This window comes from Natrix helvetica (genome assembly GCF_964273705.1).
Source record: "Natrix helvetica genome assembly, chromosome: 3".
Classification (NCBI taxonomy): Eukaryota; Metazoa; Chordata; class Lepidosauria; order Squamata; family Natricidae; genus Natrix; species Natrix helvetica.
Genome location: NC_138549.1, coordinates 133,754,379 through 133,781,906, shown reverse-complemented (window position 1 = coordinate 133,781,906; position 27,528 = coordinate 133,754,379). Strand labels below are relative to the sequence as shown.

General features: G+C 38.8%; 1 protein-coding gene across 2 annotated transcripts; it reads left to right on the top strand.

Annotated features, from left to right (window-relative positions):
• LOC309388833 (guanylyl cyclase-activating protein 1-like) lies at positions 1-22,202 on the top strand. 2 transcript variants are annotated; one of them, XM_081946514.1, is made up of 5 exons: positions 1-2,580; positions 8,749-9,091; positions 18,551-18,700; positions 19,143-19,233; positions 20,315-22,202. In XM_081946514.1, exons 2-5 carry the CDS (start codon positions 8,762-8,764, stop codon positions 20,470-20,472), a joined length of 729 nt encoding a protein of 242 aa, XP_081802640.1. In that variant the 5' UTR covers positions 1-2,580; positions 8,749-8,761; the 3' UTR covers positions 20,473-22,202. The 2 variants fall into 2 exon arrangements, with proteins under 2 accessions (XP_081802640.1, XP_081802641.1); XM_081946515.1 differs by lacking the exons at positions 1-2,580; positions 8,749-9,091 and adding an exon at positions 11,601-13,158.
• The last annotated feature ends 5,326 nt before the right edge of the window (positions 22,203-27,528 follow it).

Here is a 27,528-nt window from a genome sequence, read left to right as displayed (position 1 = left end):
AACAGAATCGTGAAATCCTGGCAGTGTGTCCCCTTCTGTCTCTTCTTTCTACAACAAATACAGCCAAGGCGAGATGATCTTGAGTTTCTTTCTCACCCTTTTTGTTTTCACAAGCTAAGTTCATGTGTTATTTATGGTTGCCAAATATCTATTTGTACCCGTTTAATACAGTTGTGTTAAGTTACATTGCCCATTAATTCATCTCTCAGGTCACTAGCAATTTCTTAACTGAAAATTTCTCGAAGCTTACGGATTGTTGCTCTGAGACAGGCAGTGTGGTGTGGTAATTACCGAAGTGTTCCTCAACCATGGCAATTTTAATGCACATGGAGTTCAGCTCCCAGAATCCCCCAGACAGCATGGAATTCTGAAAGTTGAAGTCCACACATCTTAAAGTTGCTAAGACTAAGAAACAACGTCTCAAGGTGCTGGACGAGGAATGTGGAGGTCCAGATGCTGGACCTCTATTAGGCATGGAATCCAGCTAGGGGACTTTGGCCAATCATATCTTCTGAGTAGGGGTGAAATTCAGCAGGTTCTGACAGGTTCTGGAGAACCGGTAGCGAAAATTTTGAGTAGTTCGGAGAACCAGCAAAACACCACCTGTGGCTGGCCTCACAGTGGGGTGGGAATGGAGATTTTGCAATATGCTTCCCCCAGGAGTCAGGAGGGAATGGGGATTTTGCAGTAAACTTCCCCTGAAGTGGGGTGGGAATGGAGATTTTGCAGTATCCTTCCCCTGCCAAGCCCACCAAGCAGGGCCAGATTTAGATGAAAAGAGGCCCTAGGCTATTCCACTTATGGGGCCCTTTCACCTCCCATTTTTAAGTTTGTAAATTACATGAGAGATAATAAAATACATCATTACTGTGATATATATCAATATATTAAATGAAACATGTTGTAATTGGTACTAACCTTTATAAAAAATGTGGCACGGATAATAAATAAAAATAAAAGGCCCCTCTTGATCTTGAGGCCCTAGGTTGAAGCCTAGTTAGCCTATAGGAAAATCCGGCCCTGCCACCAAGCCACCCCCACAGAACAGGTACTAAAAAAAATCAATTTCACCACTGCTTCTGAGTCCTAATTAGGGTCAAGGTTTGCACCCAATAGGTGGCAGAACAACAAAACTTCTCATCCCTCAAACACTGATAAAACTCTGGTAAGCAGGACAAAAGCACAGAAGAGCATCTATTATTGTTCTGATAGGTTCCGTCTCTCAACTAGCTTGATCACCCCAAAAATAATGCCTGAAAGAGCAGCCAGAAAGTGTCAAATAGACAAATGTGGCTAATTCATTTGACATCATGACTTCTCTAAAATTTATCTATAAGATCCATTTGCTGCCCATCTCCTTTCAAAGTGATTCTTTCAAATGTAGCCAAAGAAATTATGATTGATAAGATTTGGAAAGGGGGGGGGGGAGAGGTGAATAATTGCAAGGCATGCAAAGAAAGACACCAGATTAGGTTTCTGCACTTGCCTTTTTGCTAGAGAAGGAGAATATTAAAATATCTGTTTGTTTTCTGTAAGCTATTTCTGTCCCGGCTCAGCTCACCACAGAGACTCTAGGCGAGGCCCGCGCACACACACACACACAACAATGTCTTCATTTATAAAATAATACAATAATACAATACAATACAATAGTAGAGTTGGAAGGGATCTTGGAGGTCTTCTAGTCCAACCCCCTGCCTAGGCAGGAAACCCTATACCATTTCAGACAAATGGCTATCCAACATCTTCTTAAAGACTTCCAGTGTTGGGGCATTCACAACTTCTGGAGGCAAGCTGTTCCACTGATTAATTGTTCTAACTGTCAGAAAGTTTCTCCTCAGTTCTAAGTTGCTTCTCTCCTTGATTAGTTTCCACTATCCAAATAGTACTCCAAAAATAGTGACTCTTAATATTATGTTAGTAGGGCCCGGCTTGTCATACCAGACCATTGCTACTGCTTTCCCGACACCGTTTAGGGCCAAAGCGGCGGGGAAGGGAGGACAAGGGAGAGCCCCCAATTCCTTGGCTCTAGAAACAAGGGCTCGGCTTCAGAATCTAGAATCTTCTAAACAATAGCGCTGAGCGAGTGCGGGGCGATTGTTTAACTGCTTTCTGATTCTGTCTGGCGTGGCCTTCGCTTCTGGCCCAGTAGAGGATGGGCTGCTCCTAAACAGGAAAGGCGTTTGTTTTCCTTTGAAGTCTAAATTGCTTCTTGACTTTCCTGCGAGTGCGGCGGGAACCCAGCAACTCCCAGCCGCTGAGCTTCCCTTTGCAGGAACAATCCAGCTCTACCTCGCCAGCTGACGCCTTTCCCCAGTCACAATGACCCAGGTCTGGAACGGGAGGCGTGGCGCGGCTCCATCCACAGCTGCAGCCAAGAAGTGGCACTGGACGGTTCAGGTCATCATGTGTCCGGCAGCAACGCCCACCTATTCCCTCCTCTCTGCCGGCCGCATTTTTCCAGGAGCTTAGGAAAAACTGGAAGAGGAGGAGGAGGAGGAGGGGCGCGGTGCTCACGTGGAGAAGAATTGCAGCGTGACGACGCCAAAGGGGAACCCGAAAGGAGGGATTCCCTCGAAGGTACGAGCCGGCTGGGCTTTAGAGGACGGGGCGGAGCCCGAGGAAGGGAATCCCTCATTTCATCATAACCCCTTTTGTTCAGGATCCAAGGAATCCAGGGTGCATAACTCGTGGATGTGCTGCAAAATTCCATTGCAGATTTTGACAATGTGACCTGGAGAAAACCTTCCTTTGTCAAAAGTGTCTGGATTGAATAATAAAACAATGGTCTGCTATTCAAAATGAGAAGCAGTAAACGGGAAAGCTAGTTCACAGAGCAGCTGTGTCAAAACCTATCCATCCCATCCAGTTATCCAGTTAAAAATCATTTTTCCTACTGTCCTCCACATGTTAAGACCCAGGCACCAGATTGTGGAAAGGTGGCTAACTAGACACAAAAGTGTAATAGCAGAGTACTAGAATCGAGGTTCTTCATGCTAAAGGATCTGTTAACAGAATGCGGGACATGGTGGCTCAGTGGCTAAGACGCTGAGCTTGTTGATCAGAAGGTCGGCAGTTCAGTGGTTTGAATCCCTAGCTCCGCAAGCTCCCGTTACTTGTTCCAGCTTCTGCCAACCTAGCAGTTTGAAAGCATCTATAAATGCAAGTAGAAAAATAGGGACCACCTTTGGTGGGAAGGTAACCGTGCTCCTTGCACCTTCAGTGTTTAGTCATGCTGGCCACATGTCCACAGAGACATCTTCGGACAGCGCTGCTCTTCGGATTAGAAATGGAGATGAGCACCGCCCTTTAGAGTTGGGAACCACTAACACATATGTGCAATGGGAACCGTTACCTTTACCTAACAGAATACAGGTGGTCCTTGACATATTACAGTTCATTTATTGAACATTCACACTTATCACCATTGCAGCGTCCCTATGGTCCTGTGATCAAAAGTCGGATGCTTGGCAACTGGCTCATATTTATGATGGTTACAGTATCTTATAGTCATGAGACCACCTTTTGCGACCTTCTGACAAACAAAGTCACTGGGGAAGCCAGAATTCACTTAAGAACCAGGTTAAAAATTTGAAAGCAGCATCTCTGCAGTGCTCCTCTGGGAAGCAAAGCAGCTCCCATCTTCATTGCTCAGTAGCAGTGGCTTTGGGCCAGACTTTGCAAGGTAAGTTGGCCAATTGATGCAGAGGAGTGTGACCTTGGCTCTGAAAATATCTTTGCTAAGGTCAAAGAAATGCTCAACAGCTCATCAAAGAAAACTATTTTATCAAACTGGAATGACAAGTTCTCCTGGGGGCTACTCTATAGCTTTATTTCCCACCAATTTTAAAGTGTTGTAGTCAGTACCATTTGGAGTAGAACCTATAGGCTATGAAAAGGGATGGGGACTTCTTGACTCCATAGATTGATTTCACTTGGAAATGTATCATGTACTGCAGCGGCCCCCAACCTTTTGGGCACCAGGGACTGGTTACAGGGAGACAGGTTTTTCTGAGGACTGGAGAGGTGAGCATGGTTTCGTGTACTGCCTGCATCCCACAGATGGGACTTTGTTTGTGTGGCCTGGTTTCTGGCATGCTGCAGACTGGTGCCAGTCCTTGGACCAGGGTTTGGGGGTGTACTAATGTACTGTCTTACAGTATAATGTGCTACAGCTCAGTGTATAGTGGTCTTATAGTATAGTTACACCAGTGCTTCTCAATCTCAGCAACTTAACGATGTGTAGACTTCAACTCTCAGAACTGGGAAGATTCTGGAAGTTGAAGTCCACACACCTTGAAGTTGCTGAGATTGAGAAACAGTGGCCTGCACTATATTAATCTGCATTTAGACTGTTAATGCTATTAAAACTGAGCTGCTTCTTTAAAAAGAACATCTGTGTTCTTTAAAACTTTTATTTAACAACAACAACAGTCTTTTCCTGTGAAGGGTGGCTGATGAAAGATGTATTTTTGCTAAACATAAAACACTCAAACAAAACCAGGCTATCTTGCTCTATTTACTTGGCTGCATAGGGTTTTACTGCTGTGTTATGTAATTTCCCTTGTTAGAGGATTAATGGCTTTGTACCTTAGTGGATAGAACTAGATTTAGAGAGTTGAATTAGTGCAGCCTAACAAGCTGAGAGCGTCATGGAAAGTAGAAAACCATTAATAAGATTTTAAAATAATGTCAAGGGCCAGCCATGTTTAGAATGCACAAATAAACAGTTTTATTAACTACTGAATAAATTATTTTTCATTCAATAGTCTCTAGGAATGTAACCATTACAAGAGAGACAGGTTGGAGAATAAAATATTTTATTTGGAATTATCCAATTATATAAAAATAAAAATAGCTATCATGCAAAAGTATCAAAACTCTGGTTGAAACAAAGGCAGAACTAGCAAAGATTCACTTCTGGTTTAAAGAAAGCTGCGTTGCAATCTTATTGACTCCTGTTATTGGTTTTCATAAATTGAATGATAACTGATTGTAAATTATTTTCATTGCCTTTTTAAAAAAAACCCACTTAGAATAGGGGTCCCCAACCCCAAAGCCACAAACCACTACTGGACCTTAAGCCTTTCACAACTGGGCTCTGGAAGTGGAGGCCGAGTGTGCGCGCATGTGTTTTTGCATGAGTGGCAGGCATGTGTGCGCACAGCTCCATTTAGGCTGGTGGTGGGCACACTTGTCCACTACTCATGGAAGTGGGGATGCACACATATGCACGCTCATCCGTGGCTCATGCAGAACCATCCCCTCCCCCCCTTCCCCTCTGGCAAGTCCACAAAGCTGGAAAGCTTAGACAACTCTGACTTAGACCACTTGAAATCACCTAACTAAAGTTTTTGACATTTTTCCATTTTTAAAATTAATATATTTTCTCTTTAAACTGCCCTTCAACCATCTATCTATCTATCTATCTATCTATCTATCTATCTATCTATCTATCTATCTATCATCTAAAGCCAAATACAACACAAATATAACAAAGGCAACATTAAAAATATGGTTTTCTGCCTGGATGGTCTCCTGGAGTGATCCGAAAGACAGACAAAGGGAAACCGTGTGTTCCCTCTGATATTTGGGCATACCAGGGGTTGTGACACAATACATACCTATTTCCCTGGCTTAGCTGATAAAGGAGGAGAGCCTGTGGCTTAGTGGCTAATACATCTGCCTAATATGTAATACAGCCCAGGTTCAAATCCCAGGAAGGGTATGGCTAGCTGATGAGAGCTAAATAGCTTGAAATAGATCTATACTAGTCTCCCTTTATTTATTTATCAGCACAAATACAACACAAATATAACATAGACAACATTAAAAATATGGTTTTCTGCCTGGATGGTCTGGAGTGAGCTGAAAGACAGACAAACAAAAGTTTTTTCCGCGTTCTTGTGTTCTGCTCAGTAAGAAAAAAAGAAAAAAAACTTTCTCCCTTTTTGCAGCACCTTAAAACTACAGGACATGAAATTAATTTTGAAGGAACCAAATTAATCTGCAAAACTGAACACTTCAGCAAGAGAATAATTATGGAAGCTATCGAAATAGAGAACCACCCCACAACATGAATAAACATGACAATACCTCCCACCTACCAGACTTCTGGAACCCAGCCCTAGTCAACAAATGAGCCCTACCCACCACCCAGGCTGTTACAACACAAAACAACGGACACACAGCCAGCACCAATCAGCACCTATCTACCAATCATGATACATCCACACAGCCAATCAATCCACTTACTGAAACAAAGCCAGCACTCCATTCCCCCCCTCCCCAAGATTTATAGAAAGACGGCAGCTCCGACCACGCTTTAAGCCCAAAATATCAGCCTGAAGATGGCGAGTGAGACCTCGCCGAAATATTGCCAAGACAATCTCAATCTTACATGGGAAAAGACCCAAATATAACAAGACCAGTGTACACACACACACACACACACACACACACATACACACACACGTGTGTATATTTCAAACAATCTGATTATGCATCGCCTTTCCTGCAGTCTGAGGCAGATAATAACTATCTGCTCATTTCTCCTTGTCTAGCCCATCAGAAGAAAATAAAGAAGTAGAGATGCAGAGAGTTTGCATAAGCAAATAAATGTTGGCTCTTTTTCTCCTTGCACCTCCTCTGACATAAACTTCTCCTGGCCCCATCTTTTTTCCTGCCGAATCCCATGACATTGCCTTCTGAGGTCCATGAATAAGGTCTCCTTAGGTCATTCTCAATTGAACCAGTGTGAAAATATTTCCTCCCCCCTTTATTCTAACAACTTGCAAAGATGTGTAAAATCGGTGGGAAAAAAATCAGGAGATTGGCAATGAGTGGGAGCGAAGGCAATATGTGCAGGCTAAGGATTGACAATAGGGACAGCAAATGTCAAGACAGCATGGTTTTCTGCCATAGGTGACAAGAACTTTCCCAGCATTGGAAAAAGCACATAGTGAGTGTCAAGAAAGATCAAGCTATTGAGAAAGGCTGGAAGTAATTGTTCAGTATGCTCCAAATCCTTGCTTTATATTTTGTATTTTGTCAATTTATAAATGTATAAATTATAGATATTACTACTAGAGAGGGGCAGAAGAACACACACATGGCCCAGCGCTAAACCACAGGCTCAACTTGACTTGCTCCAGTGGTGCATATACTGAGATGGTCCAGAAAGACATGATGGTAACAGGATCCCAGGGATCCCCACAGCACAGCAGTGCTTTAAAGCAATGTTTCCCAGTTTATGGGATGTGTATATTAACAGGACACAGAAAAGCTCAAATAGAATGCAATATTTTCATAAAAATACTAGGAATTCTCTTTCCCTGTGTCGTCTTGCAGATTTAATGTAGGGAAAGCCCAACATCTGTTTGACAAACGTCAGGACCTGCAAGCTGAAATGGCCTAAAGTCAGATGGGCTTAAAAAGAGAAGAGCTGCTGGATGACCCTTAGGCTCCTCCATGGAAAAGTCTTTGTCCAGATTGTCTCCTTGATTATTTTTTTACTTGCTTCAGTTTTTGATTTTCTCGGCAAATAGCCCCTTCTCTTCATGTCCCATCTTGCGAGGTCTTTCCCCTCTGTGTTTTATTATTATTTCTTATCATACTTCTCACAAATGAGCTAAGGGTTCTTGAAGCAGGAGAGAAGACTGACAGCTCCTCTGTGGAAACTGCTGAAAAAAAAGACAACCTTTCCTTTTTGTTTGGAAGAATCCTGGTTTTTCTCTAGGCCTCCTAAGAGTTTTGGTGTTTGTAGCTTCAAATTGCAAGGGAGCCAATAGAGAGCAGAAAGAAATAATGTATGATCTGGACAAGCTGCTGCATTTTTCTGAAAATTCCTACAAGGGATGTTGCGGGGTATGGCCAAAAAAAGTCAAAATGCAACTGTGACAGTGTGATTGCAGCTCTGAACAGTTTCCTGGGCATTATATGTGCAACACAAAAACAAGCAGCGATTCAGTCATGTATCACGGCTGTCATCTTGACTTGTTTTGACCATATCCTCTGAAGACATCGATTCTTACTTTCAATCTTTTACATTCTGCCTGGAACTGCTGAGCTGCTGGGCATCTTTTCACCTATCTGTTACTTTGCAATAAAAGCCAAAAGCTAAAGGCAAGCTTGGGGGGATAGATTGTTTATTGTTGTTCTGGGAAGGGTTTGACTCACTGTTGTTTTTTCCAGTAAGGGAGCACGACTGCATGGCCTCTTCTGCAACGGAAAACCTTTTCAAAATTAATGGGAAAGATAGGATAGGAGGAAGTTACTTTAAAATTTAAAAAAAAACTATAGTGCTTGTAGACATAGAGATGCCTGTAGAAAAAGATGGCCTTTTTGTTTCTGTCATAGCAGAATACAAGCTACTGGATAGTGTCTTTATGGATGGAAATCTCAGCTTTATTTTACATCTGAAAGTGGGTTTTACCACCCACCTTTTCTTTTTCTTCCTAGCCACGGTTACTTTTAATCCATTTGTTTCAGATTGAAAATACTCCATTAGGGGAGAAATGGGTTTTAAAAATCTTTGGGGAAAGAGTTGGCTGGTGGGTGGCTTGATATCGTTAACATCCCCCTTGCTATGGATTCAGGCTAACACAAATGTTCACAGGATTGTGTTGCACAATTATAATGTGGCTCTGAATTTGGGGACAATCAACTGGCCAAATGCTGCTACTCTTGCTTGTTGTATAAAAGGGAGAGTAAATCTGTCCCCCCTCCCCTTGGCTTTTCTCTTTATAGACCAAGTTAATCCATGAAGACAAGGTCTGAAGTCAAGCCTTGCAAGATGGCACAGGAGAAGAAAGGGACTGAAGCTTTGCTCAAGTCATCAGATCTTGCACTGAAACCCCAAAAGAAATGTCCTGCAGCTCTGGGTTACAAGATGGAGCAGGCTTTAATTTCTGAATATTACCCTCAGGTCATATATTCAGGAGGATTTAAGCCCGAGAATCTTAGCTTTGCCTTCTATAACCCTAATTATTCCAATTCCTACAATCCATTTTACACTTTACAAAAACCAACCTGTGGCTATCGGTATTGTCGAGACACTGACCACCGAAGGAAAGTCATGGATATCGAGAGAGTAAATATTCCAAAATGGAGAACTATTGTGCAGAAAAAGCCAGGTGTGGCTTCAGAAAGCAAAAAAGTCTGAAACAGCCTTGTGTTTCTCCTGAGACTTTCCTAGCAGCATTCTGATTCAAAATCTGAACTCTGTCATCCTCCAAGCATATCTAAAAAGAGATGCTGTGGGAGCTTCAAATTAAAAAAAAAAACAGAGTTCTGCCTTACAGCAAGAGCTTCTGGAACCAACCATGATGGAATAACTCAAGTTCTACAAGAAAGATATCAAAGCCGCCTTACTCTGGCTTTGAAACATCTACAGCTGTAGATCTCCCACCAGTCAGAAAAGCACCAAAATGAAGATCAAATGAGCAGATACTTTTCTCTCTGTTGCTTTGTTTACTACTTCTATTTATTATTTCCAGAGAAATAGGGAGAACTAAAGCCAAAGCAATTTCCGATTTGTTTTTATAGCCAAGCATAGTTCCAGATATTACAATGAAAAAACCCCACAATACTCTCTTTAACATGTGTGTAACATTCACATAGATATTCAGAATCTAATAATTAAGGATAGTCACCTGTAGGATAGATGTAAAAATTACAAGGCCAACTTGTAATTGGGTTACATCATTGCTTCCCAAACCTGAGTAAATTACCCAAAATTAAATAAAGGTGTTTTTTCTTTAAGTAACAACACACAAATTCAATCGCAACAATACATTTAAATAAGGACTTTCTGATAAGCAGTGAAAAGGATTTTCTGATAAGTGGGTTTTGGGTAATGAAAGAAAAGGTTTGGGAAGCACGGGATTTCTGTAGTTTTTGGAGTATAAGACACACCGGAGTATAAAACACACCAAGATTTTAAAGAGGCAAATTAAAAAATGGTTTTTGCACTCTACAGACCTCCTTCACAAAAAAAGGGCATGCATAGCCTTTAGGAAGCTTGTAGAGTGCTTCTGGGGGCTGGGAGGGGCAAAAATGAGCAAAAGACCCATTTTTTGCAGAAATGGGCCCATTTTTTTGTCCAAAAAAGAGCATGCATAGCAAAAATAAGCAAAAAATGGCCATTTTTTGCTCATTTTTGCCCTCCCCAGCCCCCAGGAGCACTCTGGAAGCCTCCTAAAGTCTATGCATGGCCATTTTTGCAAAGGGGGCAGGGTTTCAGGAGGCCAAAAAATGTGGTATTCAGTGTATAAGACGCACCCAGATTTTTACCTTCTTTTTTGAGGAAAAAAGGTGCATCTTATACTCTGAAAAATATGGTATATGAATTCTTACAAGACCTATTAAAAGTATCTGGCTTTGTATGTGTTTTGAAAGAGCTGGTTCAGAAATTTAGTAAAACAATTGATATGAAAGCATTATAGTCTCTGAATATATTCACAACACACACACATAGAGAGTTATATATGAAAATGATGAAATGTGAAGCAATGTATGCAAGGCTGAAAAATGTGTTCAAGATAAAACAGAATATTCTCACAGATTATTTTCATTTTATTTTCATTCACATATATCAGGGCTGTCAAACTCCCAGCCCATGAGCTGGATGTGTCATGTGCCTGGTTTAGTAAAGAGGGAAAAAGTCCTGATATGTCACATGATGCCGCTGCGATGACATGAGTATGACACCCCTGACATATATGTATTGGAAACTTTTGAACAAGAAGCATGAAGCATATAGTCTGACAACATAATTTCCTACTCAAGATGATACCTTGATAACAGCTTATACAGTTAATTCACATTCAGGTTAATTACTATATAACAAAGAAGTAGAAATTGGAAAAGGAATCTGAAACAAACAACACTGATAATTTGTTGAGGAAGCAAAGAGTATGCAGACATACTAATAACCATAAACACCTGCAGTTGATCTGTCTATAAGTAGATTTTTTTTATTTTTTATTTTATTAAATTTATAGACCGCCCCCTCTCCCCGAGGGGACTCGGGGCGGTGTACAGACAAAAGCTAAAACCGTATATACAATAACAATATTAAATACCCCTTATTAAAACAAATTAAATATAGGGTCTGTACAGTGATACTAAAAATTAAAACAGGTTAAAAGGGCAACCCCTTAAAATTTAAAATGCCGGCCAGGAGGATTGAAAGTTAAAACTACGATTGGGCCAGGCCAGCTAATTGGAACAGGTGGGTCTTGAGTTTCTTGCGGAAGGAGCGGAGATCGGTAATAGTTCTGATGTCGGGGGGGAGGTCATTCCAGAGGGTCGGGCCCATCACAGAGAAGGCCCTACTCCTGGGCGCCGCCCACTGGCATTGCCTAGTGGATGGCACCCGGAAGAGTCCCTCCCTGTGAGAGCGAATTGGTCGCAGGGATGTATGGGGTAGGATGCGATCCCGCAGATAGCTAGGTCCTGTGCCATGGAGCGCTTTAAAGGTGATAATCAACACCTTGAAACGCACCCGAAAAGCCACAGGTAGCCAGTGCAGCTCGCGCAGGAGAGGTGTTATATGGGAGTACTAAATTGAGAGGTGTTATATGGGAGATCTAAATTGCCTTGGTAGTCATGGATATGGAATGCCAGTATGGGGTAGGGATTAAGGCATCAGGGAAAACCTGAAGGCTATGAGTTATAGTCCCACTTTAGGCATGGACAAGTTGAATTACTTGCCCAATTACACTCCCTACTCTAGAAAAGAAGAAGTGAACTACTTGTGAAAAACCTTGCCAAGACTGCAGGCACTTTCCAGGAGTCAATACTAACTCAAAGTCACAAAAAGAAAAAGAAAAGATATAGATGTATCTGTAAAGACTCTGCCCTGTGTCTTCGCTTATCTGCTTGTCTAGTAAGTGTTTGAAATTCTGTAAAGAACTCTATATTTGCTCTATTCAGAGCTCCTATGATGGCAGGCCTACCTCTTAATTACTGGATCATCAGAGCTCCCAAGAGTTAGCTGAATGTGCTTAGAGAATCCTTTGCAATGCAAAAATCTGTAGAAAGGAGCTTAAACACATACCCACATTTCCCGGTTCAATTTACTTATACCCTTGAGCAGCCACTGTCTGCACAGAACTTTAGGGCTTTTAGTTAAAAATAACTAAAGAAGAAAGTTGCCACAAGGGCAGATACAGTATGCTTATTATTATATACTTAGTACCTGAAGAAAGTAATTAACCATTTCTTTCCTTAGCCTTGTCATTACTATGTGATGCAATAGGCAAACCTCAGCAGAAGACATGGTTATGTGTAACATGCTACTTAGTTTGTTTTATTTATTTCATCCTCATTGTATAGTTATTCAATACAACCCAGTGGATTGTTTCTTGCACTGTGTCTATTGGGCAATGAGCATTAGAACTCAGTTGAGGGCATGGCATAAGCTTATTTGAATGGGCCTGCTTTCAAATTGAATGGCCCTTTCAAATTGTTTAATTCAAAGAAAGTAATAGGAACTTTGAAAGACAACATAATTGTTTTCACAAACTCTTGTTTTGTCATAATCATATCTGACATAATCAAAAGTGGATTATATATTATTAAGCTATTTTCAAAGTTATGGTTGTAGCCATTTTCAACTTTTCCTGTACCTTATAATCCACTAGTCTCTCATTTTACATTGTTCTATTTTTGGTCTCAATTTTCTATGACACTAGTAACCCATCACAGGACTTTTCTCTCATTGGCTATTTAGTGTTAAGTCTTTAAACATCAGAAGCTGCTTTGAAGAAGCTGTCACTATTTTAAAACTCTCAAAGAGCTTCTTCACCTTCCCTCATTAAAGAAGTTTATTTTTAACAGCTTCTGTACTCTTTTCTACTTCATTAGTTTTTCTTTGAGCTATCTCTTCCATATGAATATTTAATAAAGAGGGAAAAACATTTAGAATACCTCACTGTTCCCTGTTTAGCTTTAAATATGGGGAATATGGATGGCAAATCTGTTGAAGAATTGAGTGCCACAGAGTGCCACCAGTGGTACAAGAAATTTATGACAGAGTGTCCCTCTGGACAATTGACTCTACATGAGTTTAAACAGTTTTTTGGATTGAAAAATCTGAGTCCATCATCAAACGAATATATTGAACAAATGTTTGAGACATTTGATTTTAATAAGGTAAGTGATTTAATATAATACTTACAGCTTCCCAGATTCATTGAGAGTTTACGCTTACACGTTTAATAAATAATTATTATTGCATACAGTATTCTGTATTTGCCCATGTGTGTGTGTGTGTTTGTGTGTATAGAGGGAGAGAGAACATTTAAGTTGCAGAAGACTTAGAAATGTTGATCTGATCAAGATAGCCATATGGAGTATTGTGGTTCTTTTAAAAGCCACACACATTTATTAGATGATATAATTGGGGGTAAGTATAATATATGAAACATGATGCCAGAATTATTTATTAATTTTTAATGTGCCTCAAGATTTTTGCTTGTGCTGACAAGCAAGTGATATATACAGATCTATTATGCAATGGTCAATGAAATAATTTATGCACATTGATTCATTTTCTACTTTGGCTGATAGGTTTGTTTCTTTGAAAATTAACTGTAATGACTAGTTTTAACTCAAGAACAAAAGCATTTTGTCAGCATTAATTCTGCATACACTTCCTATGTCATGTTTCAAATTGTTTTTATGATTGTGTTATAGAAATAAACCATGGTATATCTTTTAAAAAATATTTGTTACAGTGGCTAAATTAATTATTTTTTGATTAGATGGGGATTTAAAAGAAGAAGCCTAGTCTTCAGAAGCTTAGAATCATCTCATTAAAAGATTCATAAGTAGAAATGGAATAGAATGATTTTCATTGTAATTTCCTTCTACCCAACATAAAGTTACTCAAGTTTTTCTCTTGTATTATTTACTTTTTTAGATTAGTCTCGAAATACTTAACCCTTTTTGTATCCAAATAATTTCAATGTGGCAAGTATTAAAAATGTCTGTCATTAGTAGTTGTGCAAATATAAAATAATAACACTGAATCAGATTTCCATAAGAGAAAGGTAAAAATTCTGGCTGGGAATTTGAGGGTACTATAGGTCCAACAGTCCAGAATGGAGTTAACTTATGAAGGTCATGATTTTGACTGTCATGTTTTTTTAATATATTTTTTTAAACAAACAAAAACAGACAAAGACATAAAACATATCTTCCATTCCGTACAGTGTGTCGATTGGTTACAAGGTTTTTGTGCAGCCTTTCGGTAGTCATCCCTTAAATTTTATATAAAGTCACATATTGTCAATCAAGTATATTTGTATACATTATTATTATAGTACTTCATTTGTTTGACTGTCACTATTATTTCTTCATTTTAAACAAGATATTCTAAATATGGGTTCATTTATATTATAATAATTCGTTACATCATCTTCAACATGTCCAATAATAAGTGTTTTTATATATATTTTAAATCATTCTATTATTTTGGTGTTGGTACCCTGTTTTCCCGAAAATAAGACCTCCCTGGATAATAAGTCCAATTGGGCTTTTGAGCGCATGCGCTAAAATAAGCCCTCCCCTGAAAATAAGCCCTCCCCCAAAATACTGCAACACAGCAGCAGCCACAAGGTGACCATGCTTGCCGCCTCCTGCACCTCAAAAATAATAAAACCTCCCCGAAAATAAGGCCAAGCGCTTATTTCGGGGGTCAAAAGAAAATAAGACAGGGTCTTATTTTCAGGGAAACACAGTAACATTTTCTAATAAATTTTCAATTCATATCATTTTTTTAAGCTAATCACTAATTAAATAGATCCCATGTCCTATAAAATTCTTTATCTTCTTGTTCTCTAATTTCATATGTCAACTTACTCATTTTCGCACATTCCATTGGTCAGATCATCAAACTAATATATATGCATACTATTATTATTATTATTATTATTATTATTATTATTATTATTATTATTATTATCATCATCATTATTATTAAACATTCATTGCATATAGCTATTATTACATCCTTTTCATGTGAAGCATACTAAATTTAAAGTAAATTTATATTACGACATTCCATTACATCATCCTGGATTCATTCAATGGTGTTACATCTTTGTATTCTATTTTATATAGAATTGTTTATCTTTTATTAAAAAAAAAGGCTTTTCCACATCATCTCCATGGTCCTCATATAAAAAGACCTTATATAAAATTCCATATATCAATCTAGTATATATAATGCATTATTATCATTATTAATCATTTATATGACTATAATTATTATTACTTTGTCTTATACATAATACTCAAAGTTTAACTAAATTTAACTTAATTTTATTGTGACATTTCATTTCATCATCCTGTATCCTTCCAGTAGTAGTGCAGTCCAATATCTCTTGCCATTTGTAAAATCTGTATTCTAGGTATTTTCTTGATAAGTCTTATGTGAACTTCTCTTGGCAACTTGTTGTTCATTGCATATTTTGTCGAAACCCTCCATCTGTTCCTTTCATCAGCTTGCCTTTGGTTATCACTAGTGCTTCTGCCAAAGATACTCTCATTGTATCTGCCAAGTTTTCTCCCCTTTCTTCATCTATGTTTTGAAGCATGAGATAGAGATCCAGTTCATCTAGCTCTCCTTTCAGTATTCCATACGTATCATTTCCATCCACTCTCGGTTTGTTGTCAGTATCAACAATTTTCTTGTCACTTTGTTCATATTTTTGAGCTCTATCTTCAAGTTTCATCATTATTTCATCAATATCCTCAACTCTTCCCTCCATTTTTTCTGTTCTTTGTTCTATAATCCCTAGATACTTTTCAATTCTTTCTGTGCATATTAGGATTTTTTGAATTTCTAGCACAATTTTTTGCAAAGTTATTTCCTCTCCTTCTTCATATTGCGCCATTTTTCCAGGTTGTAAACATTGCTACTAGGACATCCAAGGCCTTTTACTAGGTTTCAAATAAATTCACTATAATCTTTCAAGTCAAGGCTTTCTCATTACTGCAGTCCAGCTACTGATAATATTCCAGAAGAGCGCCTGTGTAAACAAACTGTACTCTTCCCACTATTCTTCAATAAGCAAATTCTGAAGCCTTGAAGCATGCGATATTCATCAAGTAAAAAAACAACAACAATATTTCTAAGCCTCCAGCCTCTAGATGGCAGTGTTGCTTCTTTTTCCTCTGCTTTTAGCTCTCTCTTTAAACTTACTTTGGGTTAAGAAAAAAATGGTTAAAAAGGACAATCTTGCTGTACGTTGAAGAAAGATAAGAAAGGAATCCTTAATCCACAAATACAAAAAGTGAGAAAAAATAGAAGGAGGGAAAAAGAGACCAGTCCAATTTAAAAAGTAAGAGGCATTTGTAAAAATTTCATCCATAAAAAAGAAACAAAATTAAAGAAAAAAAGATAACACAATAGTTTTAATTCAGGCTAATCCGCTGCTTGCTCTCTTCTGTCTTCAATTTTAACTTTACTCTAAATCTTTTTGAGTGTTCTCTGAAAGTAAAATTTATCTCACCAATTCCGACACACTCTCTCTCATGCTGAGCTTCGATTCAGGGGTCTGTCCCAACGTTTGCAGCTTAAAAATGGCTGCTTCTCTTGTAGGCGGCAAAAAGAGCTTTCTCCTGGATCGATCAGGAACTTTGCGATGACCCTGAGATCAGCAGGACATGCTCTTCTCTATCACCGTCTCTTCGGGATGGTTTAGGTCCAAAAGGACCGGATTTTGACTGTCATATTATGAAGCTCAACTGTTGACTGCGGACAATGGTAGGGAACCAGATGCAGAATTCTGTGGGGAACTTTGAGGAGAATAGCTCTTTCTTAGGGAAAGCATGCAAATATGGAATTGTTTGTTGACATTAAAGAAGCAGGCTGGGCTTTCTTGTTGGTCAGCTTTGCACTTGAGCAGTTTGCCCTCATGTGCCTCTGGGTCAAAGCAAAATAGATTGAAGTGTGCAAAATCTTTTCTAGGAGATTCAAGGAGTTCCTAGCTGTAATGCATAGATTCCACTGAAACATTGGCTAGGAAGAGTAAAATGCAAAATAAAAAGCACCTTAATTTAGTGACATGCTAAATTCATGTGAATGTCATCATGGGAATGTAGATGTAGCACATACGCTTGATCATGGGAGATCAGGCAAAATAGATGTCCTATAGAAGAAAAGTTAATGATAGTAATTCTTCTCTAACAGAAATAACTTTGTAAGACATTGGAAGATATGGTTCCAATTTGGACAATTCAAGGGTCCTAAAATATAAACTGTTTTTAAAAATTATGGTATAATCAAAGGCAGTTAAGCAGACATATATTCAATAGAAGAGAATATCTGTAATTCATGTTGAATGTGGAATTCTTGATGCTTTCTGACATAGTTTGTTTGTAGATGTTTCATTTACTGCACTAAGTTACATCATTATCATTCATTGACTATGTGTGTATATCCAAGTATTTGTTTATGTGCTGATTGTTTATGTGCAAGATTTTTAAGCTGAAATCCCAGCTTTTGTTAGTACTTTTATTAAATGCTATCATATAAGCAATGCTCTGATACAATCCCAAAATTTGGTAATAATGGACAAAGAAATCAAAATTAACGTGGAGCTTTGGTTGGGTTCACTACGCAATGGATCAAACAAGTAGCAAATGGGCAAATCTAGCCTATATAAATATTCATGTAAAAATGAGTCCTGTATACAGAGTTGTCCGTGGTGTGCCAAGATTGTGATACCATTTTTCACCTCCTTTGGACACCATTACAGATGAATGTGAGTTTGCCTCTCCTTTCCTAATCTGTTCTTTCCTAAATTAATTTATAGGGCTAATTAATTTATATTGGCCCATTTAGGAAATGTGCAAGATGACTTTTTAGTTTGTGGTCTTAATTACTCCTAAACTCAGTGGGTACAATGTACTATCTCTTCCCTGAAAACCTTGTTTGACCTCATAAAGCCAATGAACATCAATGGACCATCAAATTATTACTAGTTAATACCATACCATTATCTTAAGAAAATGTGCAAAGAGTTGAAGACCAATAAGGCAGACTGAAAAAGTGCCATATTTATTTTCTTTCTTCATCATGACTGAATGTTAACAGTTGAAATTAATGTTAAAACATCATGTGTTTGAACATTTCCCCATGTAGTACTATCTACTTTTATGATTACTTATAACAATGTTATTATACAAGTGCATGGGGCAGTTTTTAGCAGAGAAGTTCCTTTCTGGTTATGTTATCATAGAAATAATCACAAATTGTACTCTTCACAAAATACACTCGTCTGATCTTTTAACTTTCACTCTAAAACAAGAATGTTTCACCTTAAGCAAAATAATCAGTAGAAAAGGGGGAAAATATAATTTCTGAATAATAGCTTTCAAGCTCAAGAGGACAAATACATTAGATGATAACTGCAACATCAGCAATAATCATAACGATAAAGCACAAGTTCAAAAATACACTTATAAAAGCTGTAGTTGTAAGTACAACTCTAGCTTACTTAAATTAATGAATATGTCACTTTTTGCTCTTCAATAGGATGGATACATTGATTTTATGGAGTATGTGGCAGCTCTAAGCTTGGTTCTGAAAGGGAAAGTGGAACAGAAATTAAAGTGGTACTTCAAGCTGTATGATGTCGATGGGAATGGCTGTATTGACAGAGATGAGTTGTTAAACATCATTAAGGTAAATTATTTTCTTCAATCTTTTCTTCAGTCAATTGTGCTTTTCATTATGTCTGGCTGATATATCCAGACATTGTCTTTGACAAGTAAGATGCAAAAAATTTTAAGTTTCACCCATACTATATGTGCGATATATGTCTACTACTTATGTACAGGAAAATGAGGGGAGAAACTGTAATACAAAAAAGTCTGGGTCGATGCATATATAGAGAAAAACTGGGTGGATTAGAACTAACAAATATATAAAAATATCATCTGATCTTCACATTTTAAAATCACAAATTAATTTGTACCGTAATTCCTATTGGAAAATACAGCATTTATGTGAGAATTTGTTGATTTTCTTCTTTTTAAAAAGTCATACATATTCAAATTGTTCACAGGTAGGGAAACTGAATGTGGACTTTTTTAGATGTTTGATATATTTATATATTTATTTCCAGGCCATTCGCACCATTAATCCATGTCAAGAAGTCATGTCAGCTGAGGAATTCACAGATATGGTGTTCAATAAAATTGATGTAAATGGAGATGGTAAGAAACTTTTCTATCTACGCTGAGATATTACTAGTTTGATGCAATCCAATAGTATATAATGATATCTGAGTAGGAAAAAGGTTAAAACTGACAATTTGCCAATGTTCAGAATGGCTAGATAAACTTAACTGAATCTAGCTAAACTGTTAATAATTCTACCTCCTTGAAGTCTATTTTATTGCACCCACCACCACTTCAAATTAGTCTCAAAAATGAAGCATTAATTGTCAATGGGAAATGCTCAAAGTGCACATCAAGAAGAGAAAGTTAAAGTTAAAACCAGCTAAATATTGAGGTCCAGAAACCGAGTCCCTTCTGGGAGAGGGCGCGGTTTATAAATTAAATAAAAGTTAAAGTTAAGGTCTTCCAGTTACTTAAGATCAGAAGCAGAGGAATTATTTACAAGCTGAAGCCTGCATTTTCTTATGCAAAAGTAAGAAAATGGAAAGCGGAATGAAACCAATATGCCCATCCCATCCATCCAGCCATCTGCTTCAGTTTTGAGTCTTGCATCTATCCACAAAGAGAAACTTGGACAGGCTTTATAGTCTGATGTCAGCCTTTGATGCAGGCTAGATCAAGAAACGGGCATGGCAGGGATTCCAGGAATGCTTGTTTTGTTGTAAGATAGGATAACAGAATCTTGAAAGCTGTCCAGGTTTCTCCCTGTCCCATCTTATACCATATACAATCAAGGTAGGGTTGCTTTGAGTTTCTTTCTCATGTTCTCCTCTTTCTCAAGATTGAAGAAACGTAATCTTTTGTTCATTTTTTTTCTACCTCCAAGGTCAATTCTAAATTCCTCTACAGATTCCTTGGCAATTGTTGGTGGATTTGAATTTGGTTGGTTAGTCCATCAAACTTTTTAATGTCCTTACAGAAATGGGAATTTTGTATTTGTCAAAAGCATAAGAAAAGGCTATGCGTTTTTCTCCCCAAAAAGTGACCAGAATTAAGCATTAGGAGATGATGTAGTTAGTACTAACTGGATATCCATGTATTGTATTGTTCACAAAATCAGCTCTGAGTCACTTCAGCAGGCGCTACATGAACCAAATTTTCTTGTTTGTTTCTATAGGTGATTTGTCTCTTGAAGAATTCATAGATGGAGTACAGAAAGATGAGGTTCTACTTGACATACTCACCCGTAGTTTAGACCTGAAACATATCTTTGATAAGATCCAGAATGATGGAAAGAACCCGGAAACAACTGGAGCACCCACAAAACATGAATAGGCAAATTATTGTTTTTTTTAAAGAAAAATGTAATATTACAAGAACAAAAGCTCAACACTAAAAATTGTAACAACTTAGAATATTTGTGTTGTATGTAAAAGAGGTACTGTCTATTATGAACACACTGAATATTTGTCATCACCAATTGTGGAAGACATCAGGTTGGCCTAGAAATTTAAGGCAATTATCAATGCTTCTGGGTTAGAGGAACACATAAAATGGAAGAAGTTCCTTAGTTTATTTGGTCTTTAAGGTGTCAGTGAGGAAGGTAAGTATAAGAGAGTATTCTAAGATGGATCCACAGGATGCCTTATATCGTTTTGACTGCTTCTTGTGGTTGCTTCTTATGGTGAGCACACAAGTCAGTTAGAAGAGAATTAAATTAAGGAAAGTTGAAAAATACAGCTTTGGATAGAATGTCTGTTTTTTGATAATCCTAAGAAGTAGTGGAACTAAATGGCATCCAAGATTATCTTCCACTTCTTGAATATCTAAAAAATGGTTCTTTAAAATCAGTGCTACAAATCCCACTTGCTCAAATTGATCTCGAGTCTGTAAATGTTACAATCCTTTGATATAAGCCTTTTTGCATATTCAGAAGTTCTTTTTAATACATGAATGATATTGGCCAAAGAACAATATTTTGGCTTTATATAGATGTAGCCCACGCCGTTTAAAGATGAAGTGTTATTTTTTACTGTAGCAAATGTTGCTCATATAAGAACATGCTTTTTTCATCAAATAATCCATCTTTTGATTTGAGTTCTCCATATGTGCAAACCATATTTTGTTTCCCTAAAACAATTCTGTATTCTAACATGAGACTTATTAATTATTTCTCTTAAGTACTTTTTTATGGGAATTGAAACATAGTTTAAGTTTAGTTGGTAGCAGATTGACACTCAAGTTCAGGTACACAGAGAAAAGCCCCAGATGCTAAAATCTTTTCTAAACTGATCAAGCTTTTAACTGTATACATTCATTAGGGATTTTGTAGCCTAAGCATTACAACAACTACAATGAAAAAAAAAATCCATTCTTAAAAAAATACAGAAAATAGTTGACTTTTGTAAGACAAATTCTGAACATTTGTGACTACATTTTTGACAAAGAATAATTATGTGAAAGCACCAATATATACTTGACTAGAAAAATATATATTTCTCTTTTAGCTTTGGTCTAGTGGTTAAGGCACCAGGTTTGACAGTTAGAGATAAGTGAATTCTACTCCTGCCTTAGCCATGAAAGCCAACTGGGTGACCTTGGGGCCATTCGTTTTCTCTCAGCCCATCTCACCTCTTACGGTTGTGTGGAAAATAGGAAGAGGAAGGTGTATTGGATATGTTCACCACTTTGAGTTATTTGTAAAAAATAATAACTGTGGGATATAAGTAACATAAATACAAAAATAAATAAAATATTAAATTCATAACAGGGGCTCAGAAATCATAAAGCACTGAAAGAATGAAAAAGTATTTTCTAGTATGAATTACAAAAGCTACAGTACATGCAGAACTCTGCACGGCTCAGTCAAATTTTCATTGTAAGGTTTTTATTGGCCAATCAGTGGTGGTGTGAATAAAGATCTGTTTGAGTTGCAGGTGTCATCTTTGACATGAACAATGGGGCTGAAAATTCCCACACAAAATGAATAAAATTGTGTTGCTGTTTCTTGAGAAAAGTGAGAGAATAAGCAGATTAAGTCACATTATCCTAAAGGGAAGAGGGGAAAAAAAAACCTTAAGGCAGCCATGGTGAACCTTTTTTGGCTCGCGTGCCACAAGTGGGGGGAGCGCAGGGGGGTTGTGTGTGGGTGTGCTGCACCCATAATGCAATGCGTGACCCCCCAGTGCGCATGTGCGCACAATGCCCCCCCATTTTACATGCTTTTTTCGCCCTCCCCAGGCTCCAGAGGCTTTATAGGAGCCTGGGGAGGGCAAAAAGAGCCTCTCCCGCCTCCCCAGACGTCAGGGACCGTCCGGAGGCTTCCCTGACGCCTTCGGAGCGCTTAAAACGACCCTCCGAGCAACTTGGAAGTCACTTCCGGTTGGCTCGGAGGATCCTTTGAGCGCTCCGAAGGCTTCAGGGACTGTCCGGAGGCTTCCCTGAAGCCTTTGGAGCGCTCAAAAGGATCCTCCGAGCAAACTGGAAGTGACTTCCGGGTTGCTCGGAGGGTCGTTTTAAGTGCTCCAAAGGTGTCAGGGATCGTCCGGGGGCTTCCCTGAAGCCTTCACAGCTCTCAAAAGGATCCTCCGAGCAAACTGGAAGAGGCCCTCTGGGAGGGTGGGGGAGGCTCTTTTCACCCTCCCCAGGCTCCAATAAAGCCTCTGGAGCCTGGGGAAGGCAAAAAATGGCTTTTAAAAAGGTGAACTCAGCTGGCCAGCGCGCACATGTGCGCTGGCCAGCTGACAGGGCAGCGCCTCGCGTACACTGACAAATGGCTCCACGTGCCACCTGTGGCACACGTGCCATAGGTTCGCCATCACTGCCCTAAGGTCTAAATCCATAAATTAGATTTTTGGAGAATAATGCTTGCTTTAAAATCAAACAACAGGAAAGGAGGCATTATTTCTTTGAATTTTAGCTTCAAAAAAAAAGTGCTGTGCTACAGTACTTTATCAAAACTGTAATATTCTAAGATACTTGATATAGCAACACATTTATCTTTCTTTATCATTGCCATACCCACTGATAAGAGATATAGGGCAGTGGTGGGTTTCAAATTTTTTTAGAACTTCTTCTGTAGGTGTAGCCTGCTTTGTCGGAGTGGCTTGCTGGCCATGTGACCGGGTGGGAGTGGCTTGCCGGCCATGTGACTGGGTGGGAGTGGCTTTCCAGCCATGTGACTGGGTGGGCGTGGCCAACTTGTAAAATGTGGTGAAACTCACTTAACAATGCTCTTGCTTTGCAACCAAAATGTTGGCTCAGGAACTCTGGCATTTGAAGCACGCAAGTCTTAAAGCCGTCAAGTTACAAGACCCTTGCACCCCTAATCCTTTGGAAAAAAAACCCCAGGAGTGTTCAAACTTGACAGCTTTAAGTCTTCCCAGAATTCCTCCTCCAGTCATGTTGGCTCAGGAATTCTGGCATTGAAATGTGCAAGTCTTAAAGCTGTCAAGTTACAAGACCCTCACACCCCTAACCCTTTAGAAAAAAAATCCCAGGGGTGTTCAAACTTGACAGCTTTAAGACTAGTGGACTTCAACTCCCAGAATTCCTCCTCTCGCTCTTCATCTTGATGATGTACGGACGGGCGGGGGGAGGGAGCTGGAACCGGTTCTAAACGGCACTGTAGATTTGTGGAAAAATAGAAGAGGTTAGAACTGGCAGGAACCCACCCCTGATATAGGCAGATGTGAGAATGATTCAACTGAAACTGGAATTAATAATTTCCTTGCGCTTAAGTATTCTATATTAGATTTATTTATGTAGACTTCTCTACATTCTGTATATATTTCAGTTTACATGTCTGATTTATTTTTTTATACATAGTACAATGAAATGACTCATTAAAGTTTGTATTTTATAAAATAATCAGTTTGGGATTTTTATTTTTGGAATCAGTACTGTATATGCCCCCCCCTCCAATTTTCTAAAATGCTTGGTATAAAGATGAATTATAGCTGCTGGAAATGGCAACAAATTTGAGCATGGGAGTCAGTTGCATTAATGGGACTAAAATTTAAGATGGTAGTTATGGCAGGATAGTCAAAGCCTCACCTCTTTTGAAAAAAAGGGGGGAGGGCCAGAGAGAGTGAGAGACTACCTTGTAAGGTAATACAGAGTCAGCCAGGGTATTAGTGGTTGAGATAAGAAATAGTGAACATGACCTATTGACATACAATATATCCATATCAAACAATTTCATTTGTATTTGCTCACCAAGCTATCTATCTACTTGTTGGTGGTTAAACAATTTTTCCATAATCTTGACTGATAAAAACATCTCTAGAATCATAAAATGCTGAAAACCATTTGGCTATTAGTTTATTTACTTGGAATTATTTTTACCACATGCAGGATTTATTGCTATCTTTTATCATCTACATTCCAGTCCTGTTTCCTCATTAGATTGCTCCATAAAACACCAACAGAGATCTTTAGTCTTCAAGATATGTCCCTTAAAATGTGTATTATCTCCAGACCTTACAGCCAGAATTCTATTCCCACTTGTATTCTTTTATAATCTGCTGTCATGATAAGCACCATTATTCATTGTATGCACTCCTTTAGCATTTGCAGGGAAGGGAAGGAAGGAGAGAGGGAGGGAGAGAAGGAGGAGGGAGGGATTAAAGTTTGTGAAGAATTCAATTTGCAAGGATTTTCATAAGATATCTTTGTCCTGTTTTTTTTAATCTTCTGTTTTGGTTTCTTTCATAGCCTAGAATACCATCAACTGGCCATTTCTATAATTGCACTCCTTTAACTTATATTCATGTCACAAAAATGTTATGTATTTCTAGTACCAAGACATCTTTCATACTCAAGTTTTGTTAAACCTTTATCAGAATAGAGAGGCAACATGTCCAGTATTCTCTATTCAGTTAGCCAGTTCTTTATGGATGCAAAACCATTACAGTCAGTGAGATTTAAAAAAAGAAACTTTGATACTGAATTGTGGACTCTACTTTCTTTACTAGCTCTTCAAGATCTCTTTCTCCCTGCCACTGTAATGAGATTTTATGGAGTTGATAGGCAAAACTAATGTCTTCTGGCAGGTTTGCACGGCTGAGCTATGTTTGGCTTCAGCAAGGCCAGTGATCGGCACTGTTCATCCAAGATTTAATATGGGGCATTAGCAAAATGATTGGTGTCACCAGTTGGTATGAAAATACTTTAAATCACTTCATATGGTAGGACAAAAACTAGATCATTTGTCAAAACTGGCCTTAAACTAGCTAATCCATGGGCTGGGGGGTGGGGAGACTGCCTTACCAGACAGATTCTATCCTTCCCATATATAAGGAATTGCATCATCTGATCTCAGAGATGATAAAAGTGAGTTGCACAGTAAAACAAGTGATGATGTACTGCTTTCCTCAGCGGGACTCTTTCTAGATTTCTCTTGGGTAGCAAAGTAAAGGTTTGATAGATTTCCAAGAATACAAATGCTTGGAGAGGTAGAATTTCTTGTAGAAAATCTATAAAGCCATTACAGAAAAATTCCAGTGACCGCTGTGTATCAAGCCTTATAGTAAAATCAAAACAAAAATAATTCTGCCTTTCTCCTACCCAAGCATTTGAATGGGCTAGGTTTTTTTTTGAGTGGCAAGTCCAGTTTCCATGTATCTCTTGTTTTGTTAATGGACAGATTGGTTATCGGTCCATTAATATCAGTAATTAACAATTCACCCTCATGGATGAGGGTAAGTGCCTATTTTGTGGTGATGGTGGTGGACAACTTTACAATGAGAACTCACCCTTGTCCCCATTTCTTTTTCTATGTTTTAAACCCCTGGAATCCTTTAGAGAGAGCAGGAAATCGGCCTTTAGCTATCAGTTATCTCATTCCAGAAACAGGTATCTAAAAAACTGCTTGTCTACTACCACAAATACACAGACATCAGAGCGTTGGAATAAGATTTCTCAAACTGTATAATTGGGCCATGGGACTATGCATGTAAACTTTAGGAAATTTTAAATCACCAACTCACTTTTTGAATCCTGGGGCAGGATTTTCTCTGACACAATCAGATAATTGATTCCATAAAATACACACTCAGCTTTATTAGATGGAAAGATTTCACTAATTCATAGGAGGCAAAGGGAAGCTGTACATCTATACATCTATGGTTGTTTAGCTATTCGTAATGTCTGTCTTATTTATAAAATATATTCAAATTGGCTTCATAAAAACATAAAAACAAAAGTAAGATGTTTAGCATGTTCACACAATATCCTAATTATAACGTTTTAAAGGTTTCCCCTATCTAGTTGTGACTGATTCAAGGGGGAGGTGCTCATGTCTGATTCTCAGCCAATAGATCTTATGTTGTCTGAGAGGTGCTTCCATCATCATGTGGCCAGCATGAAAATATGGAATGCAGTAACCTTTCCCAGTAAAGCATTACATGCGCATGCGTTCCAACTGCTAAGTTGTTTACTAGCTGGGGCGAGTAACAGGCGCTCACCCTTGTTCTCGGGTCTCAAAGGACAAGGTCCCAGGCTGTCAAATTTCCAGGCCCACCATCTTAACCACTGAGCCATCGCAACGCCTTGTCTTAATTATACAGAAGTATAACTAAATTAAAAGTGAAAAGAATAGCTAAAAGGGAAGAAATGAAACTGAAGCAAAAGAAAAGCAAGCCTCCAACCCATTAAAAATGGGAAATTCTTAGCATCCCATAAAATCTTTAATTGTATCCCCTCTTGCACTTAATTACTGCACAATCATGTCATGGCAATTCTTATTGCTTTCCTTTCCTTAATGCTACCTGCATTTTATCTCATGAATGAGAGACAACCTTGCATTTAGTTGCACTGGTATTAAAGGAGTAGTATTTTCTTCTATATTCTGACATTATCCAACAACAGTTTTAAGATGCATAAAATCTATTAATTTATTAATTAACTGCTAGTGAATATGAACACAAATAATAGAAGCAGAGTTAAGAATTGCCCACGGGGAGTTCCGGTTCCGGCGGCGGCGGCGACGGGCAGCTCTTTGCCCGCTCCGGCTCCCCGGTGGGCTTCCCCACTCCTTGGGGGGCACAGGACACCCCGCAGAGGGGTCCTGCCGGAGGGGCGGCATCGCGGAGGTCTCCTGCAGCGGCGGCAGCCGGCGGGAGCTCTCTCGCGCGCCCAAGGCACCGGGGAGCAAGCTCGGAGGGCGCATCGCGTTTCCACGCCTCGCGCCTCGCTACAAGCCGACTGGAGAATGCTACAATTGAAGGAAGCAGCTGCGGTGCGGTGAGGTTGCCTCTCTCTTCATCCCTTACTTTGCATGAAGATCTGATTCAGCTTTTAAAACTTTAAAATAACTTTCGGAGCATTTTGGAGGTGCGGCTGGAGGGAGGGGGGTTTTCCCCCCCCCCTTGGACAAGCGGCAAGAAACAA